Genomic DNA, 12,251 nt, shown 5'->3' with positions numbered 1-12,251 from the left:
TTCTGGACTTGTCCCGGATAGGAAGGGTAGTTCCTAGGGAGAATTGGTGTCTGTAATCTATTTGATTATAGTGAAATTCCATCATTGTTGTGATGGAGACTGGATGTAGGCTGCACTGTACTTAGCGGCTGAACCAGGATACTTCTGGGTGTGATTCTCTCCCTCTCTTCTACTCAATTTTTGATTCTGTTTGTAGAAGACAAAAATGAAAAATATCTCTTCATTGGTTACGAGAAAAAAAAAATGTCTCTTGACTAGTGATGAGACAAAAAGCAGAAATATCTCCTAAAACATTTTAAAAAGGCAGCAAGTGTTATTCAGCGAAAATGGGCTAAGATTCAACCCCCTTTTCTTAGCCATTGATAAACCATCGAATGTAAATTTTTTAAGTACCACTTAGTTTATCCTTGCCTTTTACTTTTCCTAATGGAATTCTCCTATGTAATAGATTAGTCTTATGAATTAGAATATGTTGATGGAGGTAACTCATAACAACCATGTATGTGCACTCTTGTGAAGAAGAATACAATCTCAATAGTCAATACTACCAATGATGACCAAACTAATATGTCACTACAAAACATTGCTCCCAATAAACCAATTCTGGAAGAGGAAACATGCATAGCAGACGACAAACCAATCATGGCCTTTGGACTTTGTGTTAGAGAAGAAGCGCTGTGCACATGTCCATGGGCAGAGTAATCATGGCTGAAATGATGACAAGCAAACCAAACATTGCCTTATATAGGAACTCTGAATGCATCTCTTAATTTCTTTATACAAAGCAACATTCTTGAATGGTAATGTTGTAGTCTTGTGGAAGCTAAAGCTGGCTAGCTATTGATTCTTTTAAATTTAAGGTGGGGGAGTGGGACACTAATTTTGAAGAACATGCTCTGCAGATAGGCCGTCAAAATCGCAGGTTTTTTCTCTAAAATTAAGCCTGTTTAAATTTTGGCCTAAATGGACTGAACCCGATTAACCCGAAAAAAATAACGGGATAAACGAGCTAGCTCGCGAATTAAATGGGTGGTCCATTTATTTTTTTTATATTTTTTTTTTAAAAAATTGCACTTTTAGCCGATATTTCTCACGATCCGACCCGAAAATTCGACCCATCAACTAAAAAAAAAAATTTAAAAAAAGTTTTTGACCTAAAAGTGATATTTTTTGTCAAAATATTTTTCAAAAAATAAAATAAAAGAATAAACGGACTAGCCCGTTTAACCCATCAGGCTGACCATAAACGGTCCGGACTAAAAAATTATATCCCGCAAATAAAGCGGGCTTAAACGGACCAGCACATTTAACCCACAGGCTTAACGGGCCGGCCCTAAATGGGTCGGGCTAGTCCGTTTGACAGCCCTATCTGCAGATATGATTGATTAAAGGTGAAAACTCAAGTGCAGTCGACTTCACGTGGAGTGGATAACTGAGAGTCAATGGCTATCAACTATCAATCTCACGTAAAATCGACTGCACCTGAATTTATTACTCATGTAAAGATGTATTTAGGTGAAGATATCAGTTAAAATATAAACACATGGACGTTAAGTAATTTAATCAAACATATTAAATAATTTAACATTCTCAATCATACCTTACCTTGATTGAAGTCCTTTGAGACCAGCTTCCATCAAGGGAAAATCAGCAATATAGTCACCAATAACATGGATGATGCCGCGTTGTAGTTATTAGTTAAACATGACGAAGATTATGATGCAATTAACCAATTTGAGTTGGTCAGGTGGTTAACTCACTCGTCCATTTAAACAAATGTTGGGAGTTACTTTTAAATGGAGCTCATATTCACGACAGATTAGTTCTTATTATGATGTAATTTAACCATATGTTTTATAGTATATGATTGATTGCATGCGTGTGTTTGTCCAATATGAAAGTGCTATATTAGCTTAGCTTAGTCCTGCATTATCATATCATATTTACAATAACAAGTTAATAACACACTAGTCACTAGCCTCAAATAATGTATATATAGTTCTGTATATATGGACTCTCGTGATTCTCGTTTGATTTGTTTCTGGAATAAAACATTCGAATAATTTTCCAGCTTTTTACTTTTTTTACTTTTCACCCCCTTAACTTCCTGTTTTGTTTCTTATTTTATTCTTGTTTATTGTTCAATTATTGGAACGTTGTTGGAACCAGGTAGGTCATACTCATAGGTATAATTTCATTAATTTGATGCATCTGTCTTTTTCTCTCCTTTTCACACGGATTCCTCTCAATCTTATTTATTAAATATAAATTGTGGAGAAGAAAATTAAAACAAATAATATTGATGATGGAGTTGGCCGAACCAAAATCTTATTTAACAAGTAGAACAAATTATGCATATAGGCTCGTCCTTTTCTAATGTTAAGAACTAGTTTAGGTTGGTATCCCCTTACATTAACAAAATAATTGGTTTAATTTCAAAGTATAAGAAACTCTTGGTATTTACTGTCAAAAGAAAATATTTGATAACAAAAAAATTAATTAAAAATAATTAGAATTTATTTTGTTTAATATTAGTTAATTGTTACAATAACTAATGAAAATTAAGTAAATCAAGTTCTAATTATTTTTTTTTTTGTTTCTCTAGTATTACTGTGAGAATAATGATTATTTTCTTTACTTCAGATCAACTATGTCAAAAATAATATTCGATTTGAATTCTTGACTTTTTAATTATTAAAATATTCTCTTAATTACTTTAAGACATCAGATGACGTGTCATCAAGCGACACACATGTATTTACCTTTATTATTAATTTATTATTATTATTATTATTATTATTATTATTATTATTATTGGTCCAACCACAAGAAGTGAACACCAAACACCACATAACAAAATTGGTGGCTCTAAAGAGAGGAGTGAAATTTTGGAAGTAAAAAAATGTGTGATATATATTTGATTTGATCACCTAAAATATGAGGCTACAAATAATTGTAGAATAACTTTAGTATGTTAAAAGATTCTTCAGTGTCAATGGAGGAGAGCATCAAAATATTAGTTAATAAGAAGACAAAAAAGGTGATGATTATGTTTGAGTCTTGAAATATAAGAAAATGCAAATTATTATTATAGTTGTTAGTTAGTATGTCATATGGTGTAAGGGAATGCCTTGATTGATGAGGAAAACAAGATTGCTCTAACACAATGAAATCATGGGAGTATTTGTCCTCTAATGTATACTAAAATCTTAGTTAAAAAACAATGAACAAGTATGTGTCAGTCTCTTGGGGTCAATAATAATAATAATGTTTCTTAAATTCCCAGGGAAAAAGAATTTGATTTAATGAGCAAACATCATATCAAAAGATCTTTGATTTGGCATCTTACAAGTAAAGTAGGAAGAGAACAAGAAACAGAAGAGAACAGAACAGAACAGAAGAAGGTTTGGCTGGGATTGGTTTCAATTATAAATAGAATTTAATTTTAATGAACGGTTAGTGTTAGACTATTAGTATTAAGTAATTATATACATGAAGTGTTTGTTTAGGTGTTATTATTTTGTTAAAAAAAATATTTTTTTAATGAAAAAAAGATATTTTTTCTATTTTTTAGTGTGTTTGGCAAATTTCTAGTAGTAAAAGTAAAAACACTAGAAAAATAAAAAAAAACATATTTTTTGAGAAGCTGTAATTTACATCCTTTTTTAAAAGATCTTTTTTCCTTAAAAAAAATGTTTTTCATATAATAAATAAATAAAAAAGTACTTTTATATTGTTATACCCAAACATAATTGATAGATAAAAAGATCTTTTTGTATGAGATATCCAAATATAAAATTATTTTTACTTCTCCATAAGATCTTTTAAAAGAAGATAACTTGAAAAAAGATCTTTTCTTAAAAGATCACCCAAACAAGCCCTTAATTATATAACGCTCAATAAAAATAATTATCTTTTATATTAACTGCATAAATGATCATTTAAAAAAATAAATGTAATTGCACAACTGTGTAAAACATTTTATACTGCCAATATATCAAAATTAAATTCTTATAAATAAAAGACGAAGATGAAAACAAGGTATCCGTGATATCCAAGCAGGATTTGACCTTTCTAAAAACAAAGGATTCATCCAATAATTACATTGGTAGCCCATAGTTACAAAGATAAAACAACATACTTGTGACCATTCTTCTATTGAAAAGACTACAAAATCTACATTAAAAAAATGGTATACACCGACATAAAGTGGTGCTCCTTAATGTGGAATTGAATCCTCCTATCATTTTAGGAGAAATGTTGTTTATATAATTAGAACAACTAATAATTATTGTGAAAAAAGTTTAAAATGTTCATTTATACTACTAAAATTTATCATTAGTTGATTATGTTTTCGAATTTTCTATAGAAATTAATAGTTGTTTGATGAATCCTAGTTATATAAATAATTATTTTCATTATTTAAATCAAATTTTGATTAATTAAATTTGACTTTTTACTTTTGGAATGTGAGAGACCTTAATAATAAGATTAGCTATTATTAGAATAGTTTACCGATAGAAAAAATTTAATTCACCCAAAAAATTTTACATAATTTTTTTTATAGATTGATTTGTTGGTTAATTTTTTGTATGTACTTATTATGGGTAATTATTTTGTAATAAAAATAAGTGAAAATTTAGGTACAATTAACTTTATGTAAAGTTGATAATTCATAATCGTTAGATGACAGTTTAGTCAAACTTGTTAAATCATTTAAGAACTCTCAACTATCAACTTCACATAATATATATTAACTGCATATGAGTTTCTATCATAAAAATACTATGTACATACTAAAAAACAGTCGTCAAATAAATTATTATTATTATTATTATTATTATTATTATTATTATTGTTTAATTTATTTTTAAAGTATATTTTATACAAATGATTGATTTAATAATTAATTTTTAGTAGACAACTATGATCATTACATAATAGAAATTAATTTCTGTTTCTTTAACCATTTACCTTATTTAAAAAAATATATATAAATTACCAAATTGAACTCAAACAACGGCCAAACTAACCATAAATACCTGCCAAGAAAGAAGCATAGAGAGATCAGAACTCACAACTCAAAATTCCTCTCACAAATCCCAACCCATCATTTGAAGAAGAAAAAGAAAATGAAGAATAAGGCCTCAACATCTTTAACACTTGTTCTTCTCTGCTTGACTCTTGTATCCACAAGACTAGTGAGTAGTCAATCATCTTCAGATGATGGTGGTGATGATTTGATAGACCAAATATGCAAGAAGACACCATTCTATGAACTCTGCAGCAGCATCCTCCATTCAAATCCTCTCACCCCAAAGAGTGATCCAAAGGGTATGGCTGTGATAATGGTCAACAACATTGAAGAAAATGCCACTGACACTCTCAATTACATTCAAGACCTCATTAAGAAAACCTCTGATCAACAATTGGAGCAACAATTGGCCTTTTGTGCTGAGTCTTATATCCCTGTTGTTAAGTATATTCTTCCTCAAGCTGTTGATGCTTTGAAACAAGGCAAATTTGGCTTTGCAAGTTACTGTATTTCTGATGCTGAGAAAGAACTTGATGCTTGCAACAAGAAATTCTCTGGGAATCAGTCTCCTTTGGGTGATAGGAATGGGATTATGCAGAAGCTTGTTGATGTTGCTGCTGCAATTGTTAAGCTTTTGTTAAATGGCTGATTCTTCTTTTTCCTTTTCCTTTTCCTTTTTTTTTTTCTTTTTAATTTCTTACACATTATTCTTGGTTGTAGCAGGTTGCGTCTAGAATCTAGATACTGTTTCTGAGACAATATATATAGAAACTCGTTTGGCACTTGTATTTAGCATTGCTGTTGTTCTTGTTTCATAATAGTAAATGCTTTAATATATGCTTTGGTTTTGGTTATGTATATATTTCCATAGACTCATATGATATGATTCTATTTCTATGTATTTTTGTTTGAAGTTTTTCACGATATCTCTTAGTCCGATAGATCAAGGAATAATACGTGAATTTAAGTTCCATTTAAAGGTCTGTTATTGGTTAATAAATTGTTGTATGCACAAAACAGGATTTGAACTCCTAATACTTGTTTAAGTGAACGACTCGACTAACCCGGTTATATTTCTATGTACTTTGAAGCAGATGTTTATAATAACCTTAACCTTTTCTGACAACCTGTCAAACTTACCGTTACTTCAGTTTCATTCAACTTTAAAATCATGTAATTAATTGTAGATTCCAAGTATTATCTGATTTGTTCTTTTGGTGATGTTCTAAATTATATAATTTGTAAACAAAAGTTATAGTTGTTGATTTTGTTAGCATTTCTCTAAATGATTTTTCAACTTTTTAATATTAAGTAGGTTTTAAATAAATAGAAGGTCATTTGTAACAATTATTATTACTATTACTGCTAGTGTACTAATAAATACTAATTTATTTATTAATTAAACTTTTTATTTATCAAATATGTGAAATAATAATAAATATATGCATACCCAAGATAATTACTGTTTTATATTCCATAAGTTAATGTTTTGAAAAATAAGAAGAAAAAATTATGAAATATTGATAAATTATGTTTTAGGAACAAAAATTTGTGTACTAAACTTTTTAAAAAGTGAAAAATTAGGTTGAGGAGCTGCCAATGTGAAATGGGTTTGAGTAATCGAGAACTTTCGATTGATACAGATTGGAAACTGTTATAGGTGTCGATTTCCCATAAGACGAAGGTTGCTTTGTCAACTTTTTTCTTAAATATGTTTGTCGGATCACAGATAGAGCGAGGCATTGTCACATGCACCATCACATGTCTATCTATTCAGTTCTCAACATTGCAACATGCACATTGCAATTTACAATTAACAATTAACAATTAACATTGCATTATGGTCCAAACTTGCCATCACATAATTGACTCATAATATGGTATCATAGCCACATCTATCTTCCTTGTCTCAATGTTTAAATTCTCTATTAAACCAATCAACCGTCCCTTTCTTGACATTGTATTCCAATATTTCATTACATACATACATAATTTGTTGCTGTCAAATTTTAGTCTCTGATCTTTTCCTCTTAGATGGATTTCTACTCAAGTCAAATGTAGCTCAAAGCACTCTTGACAATTGTTCCTAGATGATAAATATTTCTGAGAACATGGCGTAAATTAAACTGACGTTTGAATTCAAATTGAGATACAGATACAAGTTCTTTCTTTCTAAATCAGGTAGATTCATATCTGAAAAAAGTTTACAATAATTTCTTTTAAAATTTTGACTATTTATCTCTTGAAATGTCTACGAAATACCTGCGATCGAGTAAATAGCTCTACGAACGAGTGTTCTTATTCTACTCGAGTCAAATGTTAGCCCAAAACACTCTTGCCAATTGTAAAACCCATGAATTTTAATCCATGTCTCCTAGTTAGAAAGATGGTACCAAGAAAGATTTGAAAGGCCTTCTCTTATTGATTCACAAGAGGGAAATGATACAAATACATCAATACAACATAAATTAGGTGATCATATTCATACATAATTATCAAACTTGGAAAGCAAAATCTCCTCCAACTCTTAACTTTAGAGAGTATGAAAAAGCAACATGTAGTTGCTAAGGAGGTAAGTAACTACACCTATAACACTATTATGGTAATTTAACTCACCCCCATCATTGATTAATATACACACTGGGGATAAACTACCCAACATATTGAGTCTCATAATGAAGAAAATGCTTTGAAAGGCAAGAAGAGAAGCAGCACAAGAGCACTAAACCCTCTTTTCTTGGTCAAGAACAAATCCTTAATGTGCATCTCTGCTCAGTTTTACAGGAAAATCCGAACCGGTAATTCGCTGAACAAAGCTGCAAGGTACCATCAAGTAACAAAGATGATGTTACAAGGCTGCTAACTCCTATATTAATGACAAAAACAATAGGAAGAAAAGGGTTCCACCAAAGGCAGTTCGACGAACAACATGCATTGCATTTCAACTTACTTGTGAGAGTGAGACTCAAAACTGGGGGCAGTTACATCACTTGAAGATGGATTGAGGTGGGGTTGAAGTTGAACTTCAATCAGAGCAGCTTCTGCTTCTCCTGCAGGTTCAGGAGATCCCTGGAAACTCGCCACCGAAGTTTTTCCAGGCGACATGCCTGCAAAGGGAACATGTTAAAAAACTGGGTTAAAAAAGGAAGTTACAGCATTCAAAATGGAGATGAAATACATAATTTGTTAAAAAAGCTCCATGTGATGATTGTTCATACATAACAACTATTGAATCAAGCTAAATTCTAAACCTAATCATAGAACTTTTGATTCTTTAGTTATTCCTTATTAGAAAAAACAGTAACTATCATTAGATATGTGAGTAGAAATTCAACATGGTGATATTTCATAGAAGAGTACTCAACAAATATTAACATTAGTTATCATCGGTCTATAATTGTGGACAAGGAAATTCTATCCAACATGCAAGTTTGACCAAAACAATGACTTTTCATGGAGTCATTAAACATAGTACTTAAGTATAAGCATGAAATTTGAATTGACCAACATGCAGACATGATAACGAAAGCAAAATACAAACAAACCAAAACAAAGTAAAGCGAAATTCCAACTCAATGATTCCAAATAATGTTATCAACATAGCATCTATCGATTCTAACTTAAACCCGCCATCATGTTATAGTGCACAAGATTAGAAACAAAAGATCACATGCATAATATAAATTACTTTTGTTATAATATAGTAACTACCTTGGAGTACTATCACAATGCAGAAGATAACAGTAAAAATCATGGCAAACATGCTGCTTCCGGAAGCCGAAGATGTCTTTGCAGCTTTCATCTTCTTCAAGGCTTTCATGCGTTCTATCCTCGCACGCTTCAACATGGCGAGTTCAGATATCTCCCTGATTAGCTTTTGGTCGGCCGCATCCAACGATGGAGCTCGCGGAGGCCTTGGAGGCTTCGGAGACTTTTTGTTACAGGACTTCTTATGCTTCTCCTTTGAGGTAGGAGTTTTGGCTGCACAATGTACTGAAGACTTGTTTGTAACTTCCGAAAAATCCATGGAAGCTCCACTTAAATTCGAGTCATTGCAGGATACCCTATGCTTATTATCATCACTTTTCTGAAAATCATCACTTATTGCCACCCCACATTCAAGATCAATTTCAGCATCCTCATCTTTTGCACTTCTATGATCCATCCCAAAACTAATGCAAATTTTCCTCCAAACTGTCCCAATTAGGAAAAGACAAGTTCTTTGAACTCAATTTATAACAGAAAATCACCTTGTCAATATATAATACAGGGTGATTTTCTGTTCTTTTGTGATGTAAAACAAAAATGTAACCCTAGAACTGAATTGACTGACCCTGCATCATAACAAGAGACAGAATTCAATCAATTGAACCAAACTAAAATCTTACAATAGCTAAAAACAGCAATCCAAACTTACACAAACAACATTCAAAGGAAGGAAAAAAAAAAAAAGAAAGTAGCACTAGGAAACACTCCACATTATAAAATGAAAGCTAAATTGCAGCCACATCATTGAAATGCATATATTCAGCTGGAAACAGATGAAAAGGGGCCAAAGGTAGCAGCTTTAATTTAAAGGTAGCTTCAACCATGAATAATAATAATAAATTAATAATATAAAAAAAAAAGAGCATTCAAGAAAAGAGGAATACCCTTTGAGGGAAAGAGAAGTAACCCAAGATCCGATGAGGGACAAAAGAGCTTGAAGCACGGACACGAATGGAGTTTACAGATTTCAGAACATGGCTACTAGGAAACTACCTTAACCTAAGTTGGAAACTGGAAACTGGAATTATTAACTGCAATTATGTTAATAATTAAAATTAAAATGTGTATATTTTATTTGAAATTTTAGTGTGTTCCGAAAAAAAAAAAGAGCATATTTATACAGCCAAAATATAACCAAAGGAAGCTTCAAAGGAGAGAACCTGCCGACAGTTGGCAACTCCACATTTTACTATCAGCTTCCTCGTGTTTCAAATTAAGTTGAATTGATCGAGTGGTCAACTTATCCATTTATTTAAATATATGTCAACAATTTAAATTTTATTTTATACATGTAATATTTTATTTATTAATAACAGATTTTTAAATAGCCAACTGAATTATAACTCAAACGGTATATAGTCTTTTCATATTTATTTAGAGACCGCGAGTTTAAATTTCTCTATCTTTAATTTAAAAGAAAAAACAAACTCTTAAAAAAAAAGCTTCCTCATGTTTCTTTCATTTTTTTTCTTTCTTTTCTTCTTCTTTTCTTTTTGAATGAATTTTGTCATGTGTGCTTGTTTGGGACCATTAAGTATACATCAATATCACTATTAATTAACGTTGTTTTCATATTTGAATTACTATTAGCAAAATAGATATTTTTGTTATAATGTTGTTATCTCTGGGAATATATACAAAATAATTTCTTCAATCCGTGTATTATAAAGTTATTACCAATTTTAGTTTTTTTGATAAGTATCTTTTTAAATTAGTAAATGAATATTTTTACTTTTGTTTGGATAACGTTGTTCATTTTTCCTTAAATTTATATTATACAATAAAAAAAATGATAGGTAAAGTAATATTATAAAAAATTGAGTGTATTTTTTTTTAATTATTACCATACTAAATACATTGTAAATTCTTACACAATTATAACAGTGACAAAATCTTATTCTATTAAATAAAACGAGCTACATGAGTCAAATTATTTATATTTATGATTTTATTTTATTTAGAAATTACAAAATTATTAAAAATATGATTAAAAAGAGTTTAGTTAATATATATTTTTAGAGCACATAATAAAATTATTAATTAAACAGTTATAAAAAATATTTAAAGTTCAGATTTTTGATATATTTATTGTGCATTTGTTAATATAAATTATTTAAAAAAAATTATTATTAATAATTTTAACTTGTATTTTCCAAATATCTATGTTAGTTAAATCTTTAAAAAAATTATTTCTTTCTTCTTATTGTTTGATTTTATTTTAAACAATTTATCATGTGTATGTGTATCCACTATCGGTGGAGTAATTCACATAAAACCTTAAATAGCGTCATTAATTCATTATTGATCGTTGATGCTACACCGACAATTTTTTTTGGGTTAATGATATGCAGAGTTGTATCTATCTATTATCTATTATTATTTATAACAAAAGAAATATCTGCAATGATTATCATCAAAAAAGAAGTCTCTGCATTGGACTCCACAACCTCAGGATATCACTCATATCAGATTATCTGGTAGTGATATATAAGAAATAAAAATTTTAGGACAAAAACAGAAAGGGTAAAGGTTTACCTTTTCTTTTTTATAAAAAATCTTCTCTTTTTCTTTTTTTATTTTTTAATTTCCCCCAGGTCGTAAAGGATTCAGATTTGAAACACGTTTATCACTCTACGCATCTTCGGTGCTATTTCGTTAAGCATGTGCAATACTGCAAATTTCGTTCATTATAGAATCTAATATATAGTTCTATAGCTAGTGAAAAACAATGATGTTATACCCAACAAACTGAACAGTGAAACTTACATTACATGCTTATATGGAAAATAACTTGTTTTCAGTAACCAGATTTCATTGCCATGATAGGTTTATTATTATTTAGCTAGTATGATTATTATTTTCTTTTTGGTATTATTTCCTTGTAAGTATAACTTTTATTTGATAAGAAAATGGCTTCAAGGTTCATGAACTGAGTCCGCAGGGTAATGGGACGTGACAGTAGGACCAGTCCACCAAACTTAGCGAGAGATATGCTGAGCATCTACAAAAGATTATTCCTTGCGAAAATATTTATTGCATTCCATTTAATATAATTTATTATGCTCAAGAATAAATTACTATTTGTACCCATAAAAGATACAGATCCTGACAAATGTACTCATATAAAAATAAAACGACCATTATAATCATGAAAGATGGCTTTCGTGTACTAAGAGTATCCAGACATTGGTTACACAATTGGTCCGTTAGAGTATTCTTGGCACACGAAAACTATCTTTCGTGAGTACAATTATCGTTTTATTCTTATATAAATACATTTATCAGCGTTTATATCTTTCAAGAATACAAATGGTAATTTATTCTTATGCTCAACGATAAATGAATCAGAACTGTATTCACATAGAACGAATACTTCTAATTCTTCCCCTAAATAAAGCTGCTTTAATCACCAGGACGTTGGGATTCAAAGTGAGACCTTGAATTTCTT

The 12,251-nt window shown here is 30.1% G+C and overlaps 2 protein-coding genes across 2 annotated transcripts; one reads left to right on the top strand and one right to left on the bottom strand.

Annotated features, from left to right (window-relative positions):
• The first annotated feature begins 5,027 nt into the window (after positions 1 to 5,027).
• LOC112723192 (cell wall / vacuolar inhibitor of fructosidase 1) lies at positions 5,028 to 5,889 on the top strand. Its single transcript, XM_025774455.3, has one exon. The coding sequence runs from the start codon at positions 5,133 to 5,135 to the stop codon at positions 5,682 to 5,684; it is 552 nt and encodes a 183-aa protein (XP_025630240.1). The 5' UTR covers positions 5,028 to 5,132; the 3' UTR covers positions 5,685 to 5,889.
• A 1,546-nt stretch (positions 5,890 to 7,435) lies between these two features.
• LOC112723191 (uncharacterized) lies at positions 7,436 to 10,034 on the bottom strand. Its single transcript, XM_025774454.3, has 4 exons — positions 9,688 to 10,034; positions 8,747 to 9,369; positions 7,986 to 8,142; positions 7,436 to 7,851 (listed from the first exon to the last, which is right to left on the bottom strand). The coding sequence occupies exons 2-4, from the start codon at positions 9,198 to 9,200 to the stop codon at positions 7,791 to 7,793; spliced, it is 672 nt and encodes a 223-aa protein (XP_025630239.1). The 5' UTR covers positions 9,201 to 9,369; positions 9,688 to 10,034; the 3' UTR covers positions 7,436 to 7,790.
• Positions 10,035 to 12,251: the final 2,217 nt, after the last annotated feature.

Source organism: Arachis hypogaea, chromosome 11, assembly GCF_003086295.3.
Source record: "Arachis hypogaea cultivar Tifrunner chromosome 11, arahy.Tifrunner.gnm2.J5K5, whole genome shotgun sequence".
NCBI classification, from domain to species: Eukaryota; Viridiplantae; Streptophyta; class Magnoliopsida; order Fabales; family Fabaceae; genus Arachis; species Arachis hypogaea.
This window is presented reverse-complemented; position numbering and strand designations above follow the sequence as displayed.

Bases quoted from the DNA above. Each gene is read 5' to 3' on its own strand.
- LOC112723192 (XM_025774455.3), top strand. From the start codon at position 5,133: ATGAAGAATAAGGCCTCAACATCTTTAACACTTGTTCTTCTCTGCTTG.
- LOC112723191 (XM_025774454.3), bottom strand. From the start codon at position 9,200: ATGGATCATAGAAGTGCAAAAGATGAGGATGCTGAAATTGATCTTGAA. The intron at 8,143-8,746 runs GTAGTTACTATA...TTCCCTTTGCAG, and splicing joins CATTGTGATAGTACTCCAAG to GCATGTCGCCTGGAAAAACT. The intron at 7,852-7,985 runs GTAAGTTGAAAT...GGTACCTTGCAG, and splicing joins TTTGAGTCTCACTCTCACAA to CTTTGTTCAGCGAATTACCG.